The sequence below is a fragment of the Musa acuminata genome, chromosome BXJ1-6, assembly GCF_036884655.1.
Source record: "Musa acuminata AAA Group cultivar baxijiao chromosome BXJ1-6, Cavendish_Baxijiao_AAA, whole genome shotgun sequence".
NCBI classification, from domain to species: Eukaryota; Viridiplantae; Streptophyta; class Magnoliopsida; order Zingiberales; family Musaceae; genus Musa; species Musa acuminata.
This window is the reverse complement of record NC_088332.1, coordinates 18,653,357-18,674,314: the sequence shown is the minus strand read 5'-3', so window position 1 is coordinate 18,674,314 and position 20,958 is coordinate 18,653,357. Positions and strand designations below refer to the sequence as shown.

The window sequence follows — 20,958 nt, the reverse complement described above, 5'->3', positions numbered from 1 at the left end:
TAAGTCTAAATCAATTTTAACGAAATCGAAGATCGATTTTGTTCCAACTATTTTGAACACTTACTTGGGGACTCACCCACTGTAATGGCGCTGGATCAGCCGTCAATTTCTACTGAAAAACATCTTACGATTAACATTACCCCGCGCTGTGACCCAATGGGACCCGTACGAGCGGACACTTTAGATAATGTCTCTGCGACAGCATCTTTCACCGTTAACATGTAATCGTCACGAATTACAAAGCAAAGCAAAGTTGATGGAAATGGCGAGGAAGAAGAAGCGATCAGAAGTGAGGAATAAGAAGAAGAATATCGAGAATATTTTTAAGGATCTTGTTCGCGTTTAAGAATATAGAGAAGCTCCAAAGATGTATTAATGATAGAAGTTGGGTTACCTTTCAAAATGACATATGAGAGGCAGTGTCTGCGTTGATCATGTAGACACGTCTTGCTGCCACTAGTCAAGTAGCGAGGTGGTGTAAAGAGAAGGCTGGACCATGATGTCAGGCAAAAATGGTTGGTGCTGCATTGCCATCCAAACCCACTCCCAATCCCAACCCCCATATCTTATCTTCTCGGTTATATTTGGTTGTTTGATTGAGGTTGCTCCCATGGCTTCTCCCGTTGTTAGCTTCTCTTGAAGGGCTCGGGTTAGGCACTTCATGGTGAGCTGCTTTTCTGTTGTCAAAATGTTAGATTTTATTAATTTATTAATTAATTAAGATATATTAAAATTTTAATTAGATTAAGATATCTGAGAAGATAGAAAAGGACTCCTCTAATTTTCTCTTATACTCTGTTCTCACAATATAGATAGAAGCCTCTAATAATAGAGATTTCTTTCTTTCATATTTCACCAATTATAATGGTACTAAAAATAAGAAAAGAGGATTATAGGAGAGCAATCACTTTTTTTCTCACATTAGTTCTAATTTTAAAATTAATATAAATATTGTATCAAACAAATAATAAAAAATTTTGATTCAAAGATATTTAAATATTTTTTGTTATATTTTCAAAACCTGGATGAACGATTGGGTTAACTGATTTATTATGATATTTTTAACATAATCAATCAAACAAATAAATTAAATTGGTTAATGATTTGGATCCTTAGGTTTTTCACTCCGATCATTTGGTTCATTTGGTTTTGATATTTATGAGGAGTTCTATGTAATAGCATTGATTCTATATTTGATGGTTAATTATTATTATATTATGAATATATGATTAGTTATTTGATTAATGGAATCTTTGGTTGGAACATTATTGTATGCCCCAATAGATCTAGCATCATTTCGATCGGCTGCGATAACGTTTATTACGGTATGGTTTGATAAAATAAATGAATTAGTGATAGTATATTCATCAGATTGTGGAATTGAAATTGGTTACAACGATGAGTAAATACAGTATATTCTAAGACATATGACAACGTGATATATGACATCGAGGGGGTTTCGTGCCAAAGGAATTGGCTCAAGACTTACTAAAATCATGAAACTTGTGAACAGTCTCTCCTCCAAGACAATGTGTGACTTAAGGTTGCCTTTGGAGAGATCAAGCGTCATTGAAATATACCTCGAGTCATGTCCATCCAAATTGCTAATTGCTGAGTCAACTATACGGCCTTCTCTTTTGATTGTCGTGGCAGATGTGACGTTGAAGTGTGTTGAGTCGATCACATTTGTGTGTGCAAACTTGATTAATGTAGAGGCTCGCATCCTGTGGGTAATCAATTGCATGCAATTTGCTGATAATTAAAGAAGTCAAATCCATCAAACTATGATATAGAAATTAAGCTAACATAGTTGCTTCTCCCACATAGAGATCTCATCCTGAGGTCCACTTCAATAGTTGTAAGATTATCGCCTCGATTAACTTATGCAATGAAACACATTCCTACCATGATGATGTTATATATCCACATCTGAGTTCTTCACTGATAAACGTAAACTGTTGTTGTAAATGGAAAATTTGATCCACACGTTCGTGCTATAGAAGTTGAGGATATATATAAGTTTTTCGGTCATATTAGTAGGGACTACCGATCAAAACTTTAAGGTATCAACTCGTGCCATATCTCTGCCTCTCTCTTCACCGCCCTACCATGGTATTCTGAACACTGTTGAGGTGAAATGTGGTCAGTTACCTCTAACTATACGTTGCAGAAGCATTGCCCAATCATCAAATGAAGTGTCCAAGAAGATGATAAACACCCATGGGAACATACAAACTATTGGCGGGCATGTGAATGCTTTCCAAGCGAAGCATTGGGTTAATATATATCCATGCAAGGGGTGGACATGTTTGGCCTGCCAGTAGCAAACATCCAGGGAATCGCTCTGATGAGAGTGGGAGGCTGTCCACTTGCACTTTAGTTTTGCTGTTAATGAAGCTATGTTCCACCTAGGTGTTGCCCCACTCTCAGGTGAAGAGCTTTTCTTGGCTAATCTTTTGAGTGGCAGGACACTCCGGTTCTGTCCAGCTATTGTAAGTTATGCTTCTTCTTGTCTTCTCTGTTCAACAACTACTATGAAGCAGAGATCTTCCTGTCCTCATGCATTTGCTTCCCACAAGATCTCTTTCCAGCACTGTGAGGTGAACTGGGCTTGGATCCCACTAGAAAATGATCTTGTTCGTCTATCACTTACTCTTCTTATAGCTTCATCTTCTTCTCGAGGTGACTTGCTTGATGGATGACTCCCTCCACTATTCTCTAAAAGATCGGAATCTGCTTGCATATCTAGCACAGCTGTGGTGTGATGAGAATACCTTCTAATATATACATAACTTTCTCCCGGTTTGAGAAACTGAAGCTCTCAAGCACGAGGAGACACGTCATGTAAGAATAGAATACTTTATCTTGCCTATCATGGCCTTCCTAGGCACGTGCTGCCATGATTCGTATACTCGTGAGAGCTGTAGACTTGCATGCACGTTGGGGCCCATGCATGTAGTCTCCTCTTAGCCTGCATGATGAGAGGGGTTTTGGACATGCGAAACCCTACACAAATCAACTCCTGTTTTTTGTTTGCTTCTCTACGTTTTCCTTCACCTACCATCCTTCACAGACCCCACCTTGATGGGTGAGGTGCCTGCCACTCCCTACCATCGCAATCCCACTCCCCTTTCCCTCCTTTTATTCTCCCTCATCACCCTCTTCCTTTCTCCAGGATAGCAAGCAGCAAGATGAAGGTGAGTAGCCCCTTAAACTTCTTCCACTGCGCCCTTCTCTCATGATCAATGTAGATGAAGTTTCTTACTTCTCTCATGATTCTCATAGCATGATCAATGGTCACTAAATTGCACTGGTGAATGCTCCTGTTGCAGCTACTGGGTTGGATGCACCGGAAGTTCCGGCAGAACAGCGGCGATGTGTTCAAGGACTATGGAGGCGGTACGTTTACCATCTTATTATTGTTTGTCTCATTGTGCACTACGTAGCAACTTAACTTGTACTTCCGGTAACACCGTATTCGGACATGTATGCCAATTTGCTTGAGTACGCTTCGTATGCATGCGTCGAAGGTGGCACGTGTAATTGCCTCTCCGGACGTCCCTCATTGGACGAGGATCTCCATGGCGGCCGCCGCCAATACGAACCCTTTAGGGCAAGGAGCCTCCGCCTGGGGGTGGAGGAACTCACTGACGGCGGCAGAGGTGGCGGCGGGGATCCAGCGATAGAGGAGCTGCTCGGGGGGCTCCTCACCATCGGAACACTTGGAATGGGATCGGGGACGATCGAGGAGAAGGCTGGGGAGGAGGAAGAGGAGAACGCAGTGGCGAGCGAGGAGGATGACAAGCCCTTGGCAGTGGCGGTAGAGGAGCTCGTCGTTACTCCGGCAACGCTGGAGGCGATCGCGGAGAAGGAGGAGGAGGCGACGACGGAGACGGACCTGATGGTGGTAGGTACGGAACTGGAGAAGGTTCTGGCGGCCGAGGCGGAGAAGGGTGACGGTCGGATGTCTTCCGCCCGTTCCAGCTATGCCGGGTCGGCGGCGTGCCCGCTGCAGGGTTTCCTGTTCGGGTCGCCGATCGAGGTAGCGGAGACTATGGCAACGGGCGCGCGGAAGGAGCGACGGGCCTCGCTAGGGGAACTGTTCATGATGAGCCGGATCGTGGAGGAGGGAAGCGGCGGTGGAAAGGCTGAGGAGGGAAAGCTCGCCGGAGACGTCAGCGACGATAGGGAGAGGAAGCCGACGGTTGATATTTGCCTGATGAGGAAGAAGATGACGAAGCGTCGTGGGGGCATGGGATCTGACGGTGGAAGTCCATCAAATGTTTCAACGGTGGAGAAGAAGTTCCAAAAGGTATGGATCACGAGATCACCGTTCATTTTTGCAAATTGAATAGAAAATTATCTTTTTATCTGTGTGCGCGCGCCCCTCCTATCGAGATATAACTCGGAGGCGGAGACGGATCCAACTCCAAATCCGATAATCCAATATGAAGTTAATAATTATAGAGCCTAAGCCTTCTAACTAGCCATGCTTAGAGAACAGTTCCACTCTCGGAAGCATACCTAAAAGAAAGAATTCTTGATGTCTAGGAATTATCGTGCAAGAAAATGATTGGACGAATTTCCAGCTCATTTTGAACTTTATTTTATTGGTGCTTCCATATAAATGCCCTGATTTTTCATATCCTAAAATGCAACTTTGGTCGTTGGATCGGTTTAGTTATAATATTTTTGAATAGGATTATAGTATTTTTTATACATCTAAAAAATAACATAATAAATAATAACTCAAAATAATATAAATTAGTTTATCATTCTTTATGAGATTTCAAATAAGTATTCTTATTGGTTTGGAAAAATAAAACTTGAGTGCAATGTTTTTGAAAACGCTTACAATTTTTATCACCTGTACAAAAGACTATAGACTTATACAAAATAACACAGTTGATGAACAAATTAGTTCATTAAATATATGACTTAAAATGTTCTTATTGAATCGGGAATATCTCGAAAAAAGAACTTATTTTTTATATGAATTAGAGTGTTTGTGAAAAAGATTTGAAGGTTTTTGATATCCCCACAACAACCACCACCATATGACTGTACAAAAAAAATATTATATCAAGATCGATGACTGATTCATTGTAAAGAATAAAAATCTTTTTGGTCGATCAGAGTCATTTTAGAGATAAAACTACTGTAAAGACACTGATAGAGAGAGAAAAAAAACCAAAAAGAAAAAAAACCCAAAAATGAGGAGCCTTTTCCGATAATTCACCTAAAACGATTTATATGGTTCTTCAAAAAAACATATACACGTAAAAATACATTTACACTGAAAAATATCATTAGTAATGTAGATCAAATGTGTATAGCATAGGATAATAACTCAAATTCAATGATTCCTGAATCTAAGGCTTGAATAAAGCGTTTGAATACACAATTATCTTACACCAAATCGCTATAAAGAAACACTATCTTGAGTGGCGATTCAAAATAAATCGTTTTGGTTGATTTATTTGCTTATACCAAATAATTAACGTTGTTTGATTAAGTCTGACGTTTCTGACCTGATTTTGTCATCAACAACAATATCTAGGATTGGTGGGAAAACAAAGAGGGAAGAGATGATAACATTGGAATGCATGGTTGGTTTATCATAATACTACGAGTTTATTGCTTTCAGTTTCATTAATATTTTCTCATTAGACAACTTCATGTCTTCATTTACATCGTTCTTTAATTATTTGCTTGTTTAAATTAGTGATATATATATATATATATATATATATATATATATATATATATATATATATATATATATATATATATATATATATATATATATAATGTGCGTAAATCAAGTATTTTGCATTCATCCTGAGGGACGCCAAGTAATCACCTTTTCTTTGTTCCCGATAGACAGATCCGTCCTTGATAATGATGCAATTGGAGTGATCAAAATAGTGTATTTACTATTCCTCTTGCACTGGCTATTTTGTAAAACGCAATGGCATTCATTAATAGTGCATTACAAGTAACATGTCCTTGTCGCCCGCGGCAACAAAGTGGAGAGGTCTTTAGATATGATAGAGTCATGTGATAAGCAGCTTCCCCACCGGCCCATGCCGTCTCTTTTTATCTTTGACGTATGTCTGCAAACTAGTTAAGCCAACTTGGTTACTAGGGCATCTCCATACGATACGTGAACACCACCTGTGGGTCCCCACTGTATGATCGTTTTTGATTCGTCAAAATGTGAGCCCGTAGACACAGTGTGTCAAGAATTGACAATGTAATGACATGGGTTTGCTTCCATGTTGCAGATCCTTCAGATCTTTCACAGAAAAGTTCACCCCGAGAGCAGCCTCATGGCCAAGAAAGCTTCCAAGACAGGCAAGTTTGAGAAGAACGACTACGTTTCTCTTGCCGGGGGCATTGATCCCACTGGCACCGGTGGCCGCAGGATGACCACCGTGAAAGGAGCATGCAGAAAAGAGAGCATTCCAAACCCTCCGTCCTATGCTTTGGGAGGTAGTGACTCCAATAGCGGCCGGGAGCACTGGATCAAGACAGATGCCGACTGTAAGTAACCCATCAGAGAACATTCTCATCCAATCCGCTAACTATATCACCTTTAAACTCCTGTACGGAACAAACTTTGTTTCTTGGAAGACGAGTTGTATATGTCTGTTTGAGAAACCTGAGAAGTAACAGATACTATTCTTCTTGGTTCTACTACTGATACGTGTAAATCTTTTGTTCTGCACTTACAGATCTGGTGCTGGAGCTGTAGAAGGACTCTTCTGTAAGTTCTTCACCGGTCCATAAAAGTGAAGCTCAGAGAGTCTTTGTCGATTCAATCTATAAAGAGTTGCTTTGGGAAGTCTTATCAAAGAATAACTTATAATGATGTGGTGTCTTCTTATGAGACCAATAAATACTGAAGCAGTAGCCTATGTGAAAGATGTATATGCTTGTGAATGCTCCTATTCTGGTAGACATGGCATCTATATATAGCTCCTTATTTGTACTGTGTGTCCGTGTGAATATATACTACTACTAAGTTCCATATAAGAATGATTCTCATGCTTGACAGCAATCTTTCCTTCCATTGTCAGCTTCTCTTCTGACTGTGACTCCACTCAGCACAGCATGCATGCATGTCTCTAGCGCATGACCTCATATGAGAAAGAATTTTTTAATTAGATTATCTAATACTAAGCCAACAGAACTGTCAGTGCTTACTTTTTTCTCTTTATAATCTGATTTTGACATGAAGGATCCACGTATTTCTGAATGATACATTTATTAGCTATTAAGTTTTACAATATTTTCTCTTTCTAATGAATTAGGTATTAGGATATACAAGATTTTTTCAGGATCTAAACTCACATAATCACATGAGATTAGAAATGTCTTGTAATTTAATAGTTCGTTCTTATGATACTAATTTGAGAATGAAGGCTTGGCGGTATTTATGTACTTTAGTGGAACAATATATTATGTTTCCTCTTTTATAGGATGATATAAATCAGATTTGAAATCAATGAGATAAGAACTTCAATGATTAATTTTTTTTTAATGCTTTGTAGGCTGACAATCACTTTGTGATCATTTAAGAAAACCTTAATTATTAGGACAATGTAGGAAGTTACTGAAGCAGATGATATAGTTGAGTATCTATTAAAGAGTACTTTCACTGACTTCTATCGATTGTAAGAGTAAAGCACTCATACTAATAGTTCAATGTAAGAACCTTGAGATGTAAGAACAGTTTTAGAACCTTGAGATTATATAAGATAGAGTTAAACTAATTAAAGAATAAAAGACCGATTCAAGTTAGGATAAATTTTGATAAAAGCTTATAGTTAGTATCACTGATTTAAAAAATACTAGGCGCTACACTCTAAAAGCACTCGAGATGCTAGGTGCTCACCCGAGCGACGAGATGTTAAAATATAAAAATATATAATATAATTAATAAATATAATTATTTAAATAAAAATATAATATTAAATTAAAAAAATTTAAAGTACAAAGTCATAATGTCACATTAACAAAAATGCTCAAAATTCAAAACAAGAAAATTTTACATCAAAGTCATTTATCATAATCAATATTATCATCATTTTCAAACAAATCATCTTCATTGAATTCGTCATTTTCAAACAAATCATCTTTATTGAAATCATCTTAATGTTGTTGTACTCATTTTTATCTTTGTCATCTGTTTTGTATATGTTTATAATACTCTAACACTTGAAGCTCTTGTCACATCTCCCCATGTCAATCTATCATCTTCAAATATAAGCTCAACTTCGACATCTTATAAGTTGACACCCATTTCTCCCACCAACTATGTCACATCCTAGATTTTTTTTTTCAAGATCACATCTTTCCATACATTCAGAGCCAAGTAGATAAACATCACTTTATTCATAATTTATAAATATTTATTATAATTCATTTATTTATCAAATCATAAGTTGAAAAGTAAACATAGTGATGTTAACTTGATGAATCATCAAATTGGCTTTACCTAATGGTAGAGGAAGATTCACTCTCCACTGAAATCTGATTTAGTGCTAATGGGAGGTTGCTCTGAAAATAAAAAACCAAGAAAATTCAACAACGCTGTGTAGGAATCCCAAAAGGTAACTCAAAATGAATACATGATCAAAAATCAATCATCACATTGGTGTATATCAAATACTCGAAGGAGCACTCCCCCAACAGCGGATGGAGAGGTTTTATCCTATGGGATGAGTTTATGTTCTCCTAACTACAGATGGAGGCAAACTCATTTCGTACTCCCAATAGTGGATGGAGTGATATCCTTCACTCGCCAAAATAAGAACACGTTTTTCTCAACAACGGATGGAGTAACTGTCTAGTTGTCACGTTTGATGGCTCGCTAATCTCCAAAGGGAATTGCCCTACCTACCCTTGGCAAGGTAATAACATTATCTCATATTGGTCATGTCGATGTTGGGATGAAATAACACATTAAAAACATCTCTTTTAAACATCATTCATGACAAATACAACCAATTAACCCTCAATTGACTTGAATCTTACTTTAATCGATTACATTAAACTCGATTTAACTAGAACCTAGTTGAACCGATCTCTAATATTCATTTAATTGGTCTGAAACCACCCTAGACTAGTATAATTTAGACTAGATTAGGTTCAAATTAGATAAAAGTGACTTAAATAAGTCAATCAATTCGAAATTGATGTAACTACTTTCTCTCCTTAATAGGATATAACTCTTCATTCCTCTTACTGTTGGGCTCGACTAAGTGAGTAACGAAGGAGATAAATTCCTACCCTTAAATAGGAGAATGTGAGCCTCCATTAAAGGAAAATTTTCTTAATTTTTGTATTTATTTAATATAAATTATTTTTATTTAATATACTAATAAATATGATATTACCCTATTTGGAATGCTTAATAGTCATTTCCTAATTCACAATGGCAAACAAAGAAATAAGATTACGGAAATAAAAGTTGATTCCTAAATTAAATATTTGATTTGATTACATTTCTCCCATTCTAAAGAAAATTTGGTCCCCAAATTTAGCTTACCTTAATAGAATAAATGAGGATACTGCTCTTGCATATCTTCTTCTCTCTTTCACGTTGCCTCTTGGCCTGAATGGTATTGCCAACAAATCTTTACCAAATATATAATTTTATTCCTTAGAACATGTTCTGTCCTTTCCAAGATCTGGGTTGGTTGTTCTACAAAAGTGACATCATCTTTTAGTTGTAGAGGTTAGTAAGATATGACATGTGATGAATCCTTGATATATCTTTGAAGCATAAACACGTGGAATACATTATGAATGCTAGCCAAAATTAGGGGTAATGCCAATCTGTACGCCATAGGCCTGACCTTTTGTAAGATCTCAAATGGGCTAATGAATCTAAGAGGCTAACTTCCCCTTTTGATCAAATCTCATGTCTCCCTTAGTTGGTAACACTTTCAAGAAGATGCACTCACTAACTTTGAACTTTAGATCTCTTCGCCTTCGACCTACATAACTTTTCCAGTGACTTTGAGTTGTTAATAATCTTTGACGTATAATTCAAATATTATCAACATCTTTTTGAATTAATTGAGGTCTCAAAAGCTTTCGTTCTCCTACCTTATCATAGTATATAGGTGATTTGCACTTTTTTCCATAAAGAGCTTCAAATAGGGCCATCTGTATACTAGAGTGGTAACTATTATTGTAAGAAAATTCAATTAGTTGCAAGTGAATATCCCAACTTCCACCAAAGTCCAAAGCATATGCTCTTAAGAAGTCTTCGAGAGTTTGTGTTATCCTTTGTCATCGATTTGGGGGTGAAAAGTTATACTAAACTTTAATTGTGCCTAAAGATTTTTGTAGACTTCCCTAAAACTTAGATTTAAAGATGAACATTGGATCTCATCTGAGATAATGTTAATTAGCACCCCATGATATCGAATAATCTCCTTAATATATAAGCTTGCTAGTTTATCCAATGAATACTTCTTGTTAACATGGAGGAAGTGAGTAGATTTAATAAGTCTGTCTACTAGTACTCAAATTCCGTCATAACCTTTTGTAGTCTTGGGTAATCTTGTCACAAAATCCATAGTGACTTGCTCCCACTTTCATTCAGGAATCGAAATCCTTTATAATTTTCCTTAGTGTCTAAGGTACTTTTGCCTTCACTTGCTAGCATATAAGACATTTAGAAACAAACTCTGCTATATCTCTCTTTATACCACGCCACTAGTAGTTTTGGCGTAAATCCTGATACATCTTGGTAGTCCCAGGATGGATATTAAATTTTGATCTATGTGCTTCCTCCAATAATTGCATCTTTATTGGATGGCTTTTGGGAACACAAAGTCGGTTGTGGAATATAATAAAACCATTTCGACTTAGAGGAATTTAGGTCTAGATCCTTGAGCTATCTCCTTAACTATCATATAAAGATATGCATCTTCCTTCTAACCCTATTTAACCTTTTCTACCAAATATGAATATGCTATCAGACATATAAGAAAACATTTATTTATCTCCGATAAAAGTTTAAGTTTTAAGTCTGTCAACTCTATTATCATAGAATTCCTTTGAATATTCATATAGGTTACAAGACTAGAAGTATTTCTACTTAAGATATCAGCAACTACATTAGCCTTCCTAGGATGGTAGTTGATATTAAAATCATAATTCTTTAGAAAGTCCAACTATCTTCTTTGTCTCATATTTAAATCTTTCTATGTGAAAATGTATTTGAAACTCTTATGATACGTGAATATTTCAAAAGTTTGTCTATAGAGATAATGCCTCCAAATTTTCATAACAAAAATGATAGCTACTAGTTCTAAGTTATGAGTAGGATAGTTCTTCTCATGATGCTTTAATTGTCTAGACACATAAGCAACTACCCTCTCATTTTGTATTAGAACACAACCAAGCCCTTGTAATGAGGCATCACTATATACTATAAAACTTTCTCCCTCCGAAGGAATCACCGAGATAGGAGCACTAGTTAATTTCTTCTTTAATTCTTGAAAACTTTGTTGACATTTATCATCCCATATGAACTTTATATTCTTCTATGTCAACCTGGACAAGGGTACTACTATTTTTAAAAAGCCTTATATAAATCTTCTATAGTATCCAACTAAACCCAAGAAGCTTCTAATATCCGAAACATTAGAAGACTACTTCCATTTTATCACAGCTTCAATCTTATGAGGGTTAATAGATATACTAGCACTCAACACTAGAAACATAACTTCATTGAGCTAGAAATTAGAAACATAACTTCATTGAGCTATAAATTATACTTATTTAATTTGGCATATAGTTTCTCTTGTCTTAGGACTTCCAAAACTGTTTTAAGATAGTGTTCATGTTCTGCCCTATTGTTGGAGTAGGTCAAGATACCCCTCAATGAATACAATTACAAATTTATCAAGATAAGGGTGGAACATTCTATTCGTGAGATCCATGAAGGCAACCAGTGCATTTGTGAGTAATCTTGTGAGAATTCCCCTCCTCTAGCTCTAAGTGTTGATTTCAGTTTAAGAGAGGGGTGAGTGGGTTGTAAAGGTTATCTCCTAAACTTGTGAAAAGGAGAAAAGAGTTGTAAGAGGGTAGTTGGTCTTTGCCCATTGAAGGAAGACCGTTAGTGGATGCTGATGATCTCAACGAAGGAGGAATCGGGAGTGGATGTAGGTCATGACGACCGAACCACTATAAAACTCGATTTGCATTTTTTGTTTCACTTTTCATTATCATTCTCATATTGTAAACTGATTTACTTGCTTACTACTTTCACTATGCTTACAAATGCGCTTTCAAGTTAAATGATTTTCGATATTGGTTTTCATCAAACGTAATTTTTTCAAATCGATGTGTTTTTTCATAAGCACTAATTCAACCCCCTCTCTTAGTATCGATTTCGGTCCTAACATTCTTGACCTCCCTCTCTAGGTCCTAGCTGTTGCTATCCAACTGTTTGGGATGGAGCTCAATGTTGATGTTGCTTTGGAGGGTAATCCTTCGACTTGTGCCCGGATTATTGACAATAAAAGCATACATGTTATCCCATGGGGCATGAGGTGGAAACATGATCTGTCTTCCCACATAAATAACATCTTATAATGACTTGATTACTAGGAGCTCTTGTTGTACATCCTTAAACTGCTCCCAAGTCACCATATTACCTCCAGCCTCTAACATCCTCCCTTTTAAGGCTCACCAAGTGTCTGTCTTCCCTTCCAAAATGAAAAAAAGTGAAAGGCACCTTCTGATTTTTCCTACATTCAATAGCTTTAAATGTCTTCTCCACTTGATGAATCCAACGTTCAATAAAGATTAGATCTGGTTTGCCCTAAAAAACTAGTGGTCCCAATCTCTTAAAGTGATCCAAGGTATTATTTCCATCTCGCGAAACTCGATCTCATTCCTCCTAATGCTCAAAGTATCCTCTAATAGCATTAAGGACTCTGTGTACGTCATTTGGAGCATTGACGGGTGTTAGGGCATGAGGTGCACTATGCAATGTTGGAGAAGCTGACACATAATCAGTGACAAGTGTACGTGAGGACTAGGTTTGCTTTACGATGCTTGAAACTTCCAAGTTATTGTTTGCTCGAACATCTCTCTCAGTGCGTAGACTAGTAGCATTGTGACCATGAGCATCTCGAGTGACAGGACCGCTATTCTTTGGAATTGGCTCCATTACTCCTATAATAGGTTAAAGACAATCATTGGTCAAAGTTAATCAAAGGACTTAACACCTATAAGTCTTAGACTATGCTTTGATACCATAAAAATCTATCACATCTTGGATTTTTTTTTTCACGATCATATTTTTCAATACATTCAGAGCAAGTAGATAAACATCACTTTATTCATAATTTATAATATTTATTATAATTTATTTATTCATTAAATCATAAGTCGAAAAGTAAACATAGTGATGTTAACTCAATGAATCATCTAAGTAGCTCTACCTAGTCACTGAAATCCGATTTAGTGCTAGTGGGAGGCTGCTTTGAAAATCAAAAATAAAGAAAATTCAGCAACGCTAACTAGGAACCCCAAAAGTTATCTCAAAATGAATACATGATAAAAAATCAATCATCTCATTTGTGTATATCAAATACCCGAAAATGCATTGCCCCAACAGTAGATGGAGATGCTTTCTCTTGTGGGATGAGTTTGTTTTCTCCCAATAGCGGATGGAGGCAAACTCATATTGCACTCCCAATAGCGAATGGAGTGGTGTCCCTCACCCGCCAAAGTGGAAACACGTTTCGCCCAACAACGGATGTAGGAACTATCCAACCGCCATATTTGACGACCCACTAATCTCCAAAGGGAATTGCCCTGCCCACCCTCAATAGGGTAATTATTAAATCTCAGATTTTGATGATGAAATCAATTGGTAAATTATTTGATCTAATCTATATGTTAAGAAAAATGTTCAGGATTAACTATGATAGCGATCAAGGCATAAAGCAAAACGAAGTGCTAGAGTCAAGATTGCGAATTCGATAATCTATATCGAGTAGACCTTGTCGTTGTGAGAATTCTTAATTCATGAGTTGTAGGGAGGGACTTATGTCACCACAAACAGAGACTAAAGCAAGTGTTGGATTTAAAGCTGGTGTTAAAGATTACAAATTGACTTATTATACTCCTGACTACGAAGTCAAAGATACTGATATCTTGGCAGCATTCCGAGTAACTCCTCAACCTGGAGTTCCGCCCGAAGAAGCAGGGGCTGCGGTAGCTACTGAATCTTCTACTGGTACATGGACAACTGTGTGGACTGATGGACTTACTAGTCTTGATCGTTACAAAGGGCGATGCTACCACATCGAGGCCGTTGTTGGGGAGGAAAATCAATATATTGCTTATGTAGCTTATCCTTTAGACCTTTTTGAAGAAGGTTCTGTTACTAACATGTTTACTTCCATTGTGGGTAATGTATTTGTGTGGGAGTTCGAGAGTTCGTCGGGAGTCTGGAGGTTCATCGAAGGTGCCGCTGAAATTGGTCGAGAAGTCCAGGACCTTGCCAAAGAAGCCTATCGAAACTCGCCAAGAAGATCATTGTGAAGTCCGTCAGAAGATCATTGGAAGAAACCTAAACTTACCAGACTTTTTTTGTTTAGTGTATACCTTAAAAATCAAAGTTAGCATATAATTAGGGTTAAGTTTAGGAGATAATCCTATTAAATCTGTTAAGAGCCAACTGGGCCTGTAATTGGACTGGTTTGGGTCGGATTCAAGGCCCAAAGAGGTTGCTGAATCCTGTCTGGTGGTAGCACCGCCAAACTAGGGTGATGGAACCACCTAGGGCTTAGTTTCCAGGAAGCCTGGGCGGTGGTACCGTCGACAGTTAATACTATCAAGCGGTGGTATTGCCCTGTCAGGCGATGGTACTGCTAGAGCTCAAGACTTTGTCAAGCGGTAGTACTGCCAAACTAAGTGGTGGTATCGCCCAGTGTCAATCTGCAAGCGGTGGTACCGCCCAATGGCGATGGTACCGCTAGTATCCCGAAAATTGGGGATGTGACACTTTTTGTTTCCAATTCTTAAGCCAATTAAGAGCTATAAATATCCCTTACTTCTCAGCTGGTAAAGCATAGAGAAGTGATAAGAACTAAACCGATTCTATAGTGAAATAGCTTGAAAAAATTGAGAGTTCACCTCCATCGTTTCTAAGTGTGAAAGTTTGTAAAAGGAGAGTGAGCCACTTGTGAAAGTTTTGTAAAGGGTAATTGTTCTTTGCCATTCAAGAAAGATCAATAGTGGAAATCGATGACCTTATTAGAGGAGGTGTCGGTAGTGGATGTTAGTCGAACGACTGAACTACTACTTTACTTTTGCTGCATTCTACTTTACTTCATTACAAACTGTCCAATCCCCTCCTCTCTACTCACTTATAAACTTATTTGAGTCAAATATATTTTCAAAATGGTTTTCATCGAACTAAGAATTTTATCGGACAAAGTTTTCGAAAATTATTTAAATTTGTTATTTTTATCCACTATACTAATTCACCCCCCCCCCCCCCCCCCCCCGCTCTTAGTGTCGTTCTTGATCATAGCAATTGGTACCAGAGCGAGGTCACTCTTATTTTGGTTTGAAACCCAAGAGAGATGGCATTTGCCGGAAACCAAGAGGGTTACTCAATCACACGTTTGTTAGGACTCTAGCTAGGAGAGTCCTAATTGAGAGGTGCATTCATTTAACCTACCTAGTTGACCCATATTAAATAGGTGAATAGGCTAGCTAGGGTTAGGAGGTTATTTCTTAGAGAAGTATTAGGAGTTGTAAAGGAATATAAGTCTTGAGTAGGAGTCCTATTAAGATTTGTTCTTAGAGAAGCATTAGGAGTTGTAAAGGAATAGGAGTTTTGAGTCGGAGTCCTATTAGGAGTTAGGGTTTAAAAGCCCTATAAATAGCCATGTATTCATCCTCTTTTAATAAGCAATAGATGAATCTTTTCTACAGCCTTTGAGCAGCAATTTAGAGGAAGAAACCCCTATAGAGTTCCAAGAAGACTGATCCCCTAAAGAAATCAACCCCAAGCTTATAATCTACTATTGAATCTCGAATTTTGATGATGACGTCAATTGTCATTTGTTATCTAATCCATATGTTGAGATAAGTGTGCAGGATTAACTATGATGAAAGTAAGACATGCAGCAGGAGTTGTGCCAGAGTCAAGACTATGATCACGTTGGGAGTTCGAGAGCTCGACGGAAGTCCGGACGATCGTCGGAGGTTCTGCGGGAACAAATATGAGAAGTCCAGCAGCTTGCCAAAAGAAGCTTGTTGGAACTCACTAAGTGGATCATAGCAAGTCCAGGAGTTTGCCGGAAGTCTGTCGGAGCATCGCCGGAGGTTCGTCGGATGTTCGCCGGAAGCTCGCCGGAAGAAGCGATTGATGCACCGGAAGCAAGCTGTAGTAAATGTCTTAATAAATTTATAGTTAGCATGATGATTAAGTTAGAAATGGGAGGTGATCCCATTAACTTAATCTTGGGGCAATTGGGCCCTTGACAGACTCAAATTGGGCCAAATGGATCAACCCATTCGGACCCATATTTCTTGGCCAGAGGTGGCACCGCCTGGGTCGGCGGTGGCATCGCCCAGGGCTTAGTCTCCGAGCTCTGGCTGGGCGGTGCAACCGCCTTTGACAAAGGTGCAACTGCTTGAGCTCGGTCTCTGAGCTTTGGCTGGGCGGTGCAACCGCCCTAGTCAGGCGGTGGCATCGCTTGAGCTCGGTCTCCGAGCTCTGGCAGGAGGTGGCACCGCCCTTGACAGGAGGTGGCACCGCCCAGAGGCTCAGTCTTCGAGCTCTTCCAGGCGGTGCAACCGCCCCAGTCAGGCGGTGCAACCGCCAGACCTCAGAATTCTGGGAATTGACATTTTTGAGCTCGGAATTCAAACTGGGTTGGAGTCTATAAATACCCTACCCTTTCGGCAATGAAAGGGCAAACAAAAACACCGAAATCCTGATCTTATTCTGTGATTTTTAGAGCTCAAAAGTGTTGTAAAGTCTAGAAGTTCTTCTCCCTCTTTTCTTCCAAGTTCTGATCTTTCAAGAGAGGAGAGAAAATTCTGTAAGGGTTATCTCCTAAGCCCGTCAAAAGGAGTGAAATTGTAAAAGGGTGGTTGGCCTTCGCCTATTGAAGGAAGACCTCTAGTGGACGTCGGTGACCTCGTCGGTGGAGGAAGCCAGAAGTGGATGTAGGTCAAGATTGACTGAACCACTCTAAAATCGCGGTGCTCTTTGGTTTGCATTTACTTTGAGCATATTATCTTTATTGCAAACCTCCTCAATAGCTTACTGCCTTCTACGCTTTTACGATCATGTTTCAAAGTTCAGTATTTTCCAAATTGGTGTTTAGACGTAAATCAGTTTTATCGTATGAAAATCATATTTCAGTTTGCACTTACATTCTGATTTCCATCATAACTGCAAACTGCCTTTATAGATTCGCTTTAACTGCATCTTGCTTGATCACAAGTTAAAGTGATTTACGAATCAGCTTTTCTACCGAAATCGCTCTTATCGTACGAACGCAGTTTTAATCGTCGAAAGTTTTCCACTATACTAATTCACCCCCCCTCTTAGTGCTCTTGATCCTAACAATTGGTATTAGATCTTGGTTCACTCTCAAATGGATTAAAACCCAAGAGAGATGACATACGCCGGAAACCAAGAGGGTCATTCTATTACACGTCCACCCATGTTCAATGGGACAGATTACACCTATTGGAAGACCTGAATGAGGATCTTCCTTATTTCAATGAATTTTGAACTTTGGAATCTTGTCGAAAATGGATTTTTGAAGTCTTCTCTTCCAATGATCGATTGGAATGAATTGAAAAAAAAGACTTTCGCTCTTAATGCAAAGGCTATGAATGCCTTATTTTGTGCGCTTGATAAAAATGAGTTTAATCGTGTTTCGGTTTGTGAAACCACGTTTGATATTTGGCATACACTCGAAGTGACTCACGAAGGCACAAGTAGAGTGAAAGAGTCAAAAATCAACCTTTTGATACACTCTTTCGAACTTTTCCGAATGAAACCGAGCGAGACTATTGGTGACATGTACACCCGTTTCACGGATGTCGTCAATGGTCTAAAAGGACTCGGCAAAAGTTTTTCAGATTTTGAGCTCGTAAATAAGATTCTAAGATCCCTTCCTAAGAGTTGGGACCCTAAAGTCACTGCTATTCAAGAGGCTAAAGATTTAAGCAACTTCCCTCTTGAAGAACTAATCGGGTCATTAATGACCTATGAAATGACATTCAAGGCTCATGAAGAGCAAGAAGACATCCTTCCAAAGAACATGAAGGATATGACACTTAGAACTTTAGATGACCACTTGAGAGAAAACTCAAGTGATAAGGACTGTGACGATGACTTGGCACTTCTAATAAGGAAATTCAAAAAATTCATTAAGAGAAACAAGTTTAAAAATGACACAAAAAATAAACTTGAACTCAAAAAGGACCAAGTTATCTGCTACAAGTGCAAAAAGCCGGGACACTACAAAAGTGATTGTCCCCAAGCCAAGAAGAGAACATCAAAGAAGAAGGTGCTCAAAACAACGTGGGATGACTCGAGCGCGTCCGAAGAAGAGGAGTCGAACACCGAGCAAGTTGCTCATTACGCCTTAATGGCCATCGGAGAGGAGGTAACAAATTTAATTGATGCAGATTTATCATTTGATGAGTTATTAAATGCCTTCCATGACTTATTTAATGAATGCAAGATTATTAGTAGAAAATACAAATTGCTAAAAAAGGAGCATGATAGTCTTACTTGTAATTTCGATAAGTTAAAAACTGAATATCATGATAGTTTAGGTTCTTGTATAAAATGCCATGATCTAGAAACTATCCAAAAGGAAAACTTGCTACTCAAGGACACCTTGAAGAAATTCGAGGTTGGTAGCAAGTCTTTAAACATGATCCTTACAAACAAGGGTCACGTTCCCAAAAGAAGTGGAATCGGATTTGTGAGAAATCCTCACCAAAATCCAACCACCTTCATAAAAGGCCCCATCCTACATGTTCGACACCAAAGCAAATGCAACTTTTGTTGCAAACATGGACACAAAACGCATTATTGTCCATTCAAGAAAATTAGTCCAAACAAATTAATTTGGGTTCCTAAAGGAACCATGATAAACTCTATGCAACATGACAAACAATGCAGATCAGTTTTTGAGGCACCCAAAAGTAAATGGGTACCTAAAAATTATCCTTTCTTGTAGAGACATACACCATCACAAGCTAGGAGCAAGAGATGGTACCTTGATAGTAGATGCTCAAGGCATATGACCGGAGATCCATCTCAATTCTCTAAGCTCACTAGCATAGACGAAGGCTATGTCACCTTCGGATACAACAACAAGGGTAAAATCGACAAAGGAACCATAGGTAACAAATCCAACTTCTTTATTGAAGATATTTTGTTAGTTGATGGTTTAAAACATAACCTCTTGAGTATTAGTCAATTATGTGATAAAGGATATATCGTCAAATTCGAATCTAATGCTTGCATCATTAAAAAACCACACAAAAACACATCTATGATTGCATTAAAACAGAATAACGTATACACCATTAACATCAACGATCTTTGCAATGAAGTATGTTTCTCAGTTTTGAATGAGGATGCTTGGCTTTGGCATAGGAGATTAGGTCATGCTAGCATGAAACTAATCACTCAAATATCGTCCAAAGAACTTGTACAAGGAATTCCTCACATCAAGTTCATCAAAGATAATGTGTGTGATGCTTGTCAATTAGGAAAATAAATTAAGAGTAGTTTCAAATCTAAGAATCAAATAAGCACATCTAGGCCCTTACAATTGATCCATATGGACTTATTGGACCAATCTCTACATCAAGCCTAGGAGGTAGCAAATACGTCTTCGTCATTGTAGATGACTATAGTAGATACACATGGACTTATTTCTTGAACCACAAAAATGAATGCTTTAGATATTTCACCAAGTTTTGCAAACTTGTTCAAAATGAAAAGGGTTTTATGATTTCATCAATTCAAAGTGATCACGGTGGTGAATTTCAAAACCGTGATTTTCAAGAATTTTGTGAATCTAATGGATACAACCACAACTTCTCTACTCCAAGAAATCCTCAACAAAATGGAGTAGTAGAAAGAAAGAATAGCAATTTACAAGAAATGACAAGAACCATGTTGAATGAACATAGTCTACCTAAATATTTTTGGGCCGAAGCTGTAAACACTGCATGCTATATTTTGAATAGAGTTTTAGTAAGACCCTTACTCACCAAAACTCCCTATGAGTTGTGGAACAATAAAAAACCCAATGTTTCATATTTTAAAGTTTTTGGGTGTAAGTGTTTTATCTTGAATGAAAAAGATGCCTTAGGAAAATTTGATGCTAAATCCGATGAAGGAATTTTTCTTGGTTATTCTTCGGTTTCTAAAGCTTTTCGTATCTTCAATAAAAGGACTTTAATTATAGAAGAATCTATTCATGTTGTTTTCAATGAGATTTTCGAAATCAAGAAAAATGACTTTGATGATGATGTTAATTTCGATTCTTTGAATTTAAATGAAACCCCTTCTCCAACTAGCAACTTGGATGCATCCACTTCCGAAACATCCTTACCCAAGGATTGGAAGTATGTAGATGCTCATCCTAAGGAGCTAATCCTAGGAGACACTTCTAAGGGGGTTCAAACACGTTCATCTCTTAAAAATTTTTATGCCAACACCGCTTTTCTCTCCCAAATTGAACCTAAATGTATTAACGAAGCCATGAAAGATGATTCATGGATTATCGCAATGCAAGATGAGTTAAATTAATTTGAGAGAAATGAGGTATGGAAGCTTGTTCCTAGGCCAAATGACCATTTAGTTATTGGTACTAAATGGGTCTTTAGAAACAAGCAAGATGAATATGGTATCGTGGT

General features: G+C 38.0%; 2 protein-coding genes across 2 annotated transcripts; both read left to right on the top strand.

Moving 5' to 3' along the window:
* The first annotated feature begins 3,144 nt into the window (after positions 1-3,144).
* On the top strand, positions 3,145-6,995 carry LOC135677755 (protein LAZY 1-like). The gene is made up of 5 exons (XM_065190141.1): positions 3,145-3,197; positions 3,333-3,399; positions 3,531-4,312; positions 6,288-6,546; positions 6,738-6,995. Exons 1-5 carry the CDS (start codon positions 3,192-3,194, stop codon positions 6,755-6,757), a joined length of 1,134 nt encoding a protein of 377 aa, XP_065046213.1. The 5' UTR covers positions 3,145-3,191; the 3' UTR covers positions 6,758-6,995.
* A 7,090-nt stretch (positions 6,996-14,085) lies between these two features.
* Positions 14,086-14,583, top strand: LOC135677484 (ribulose bisphosphate carboxylase large chain-like). The gene has a single exon (XM_065189846.1). It carries the CDS (start codon positions 14,086-14,088, stop codon positions 14,581-14,583), a length of 498 nt encoding a protein of 165 aa, XP_065045918.1.
* Positions 14,584-20,958: the final 6,375 nt, after the last annotated feature.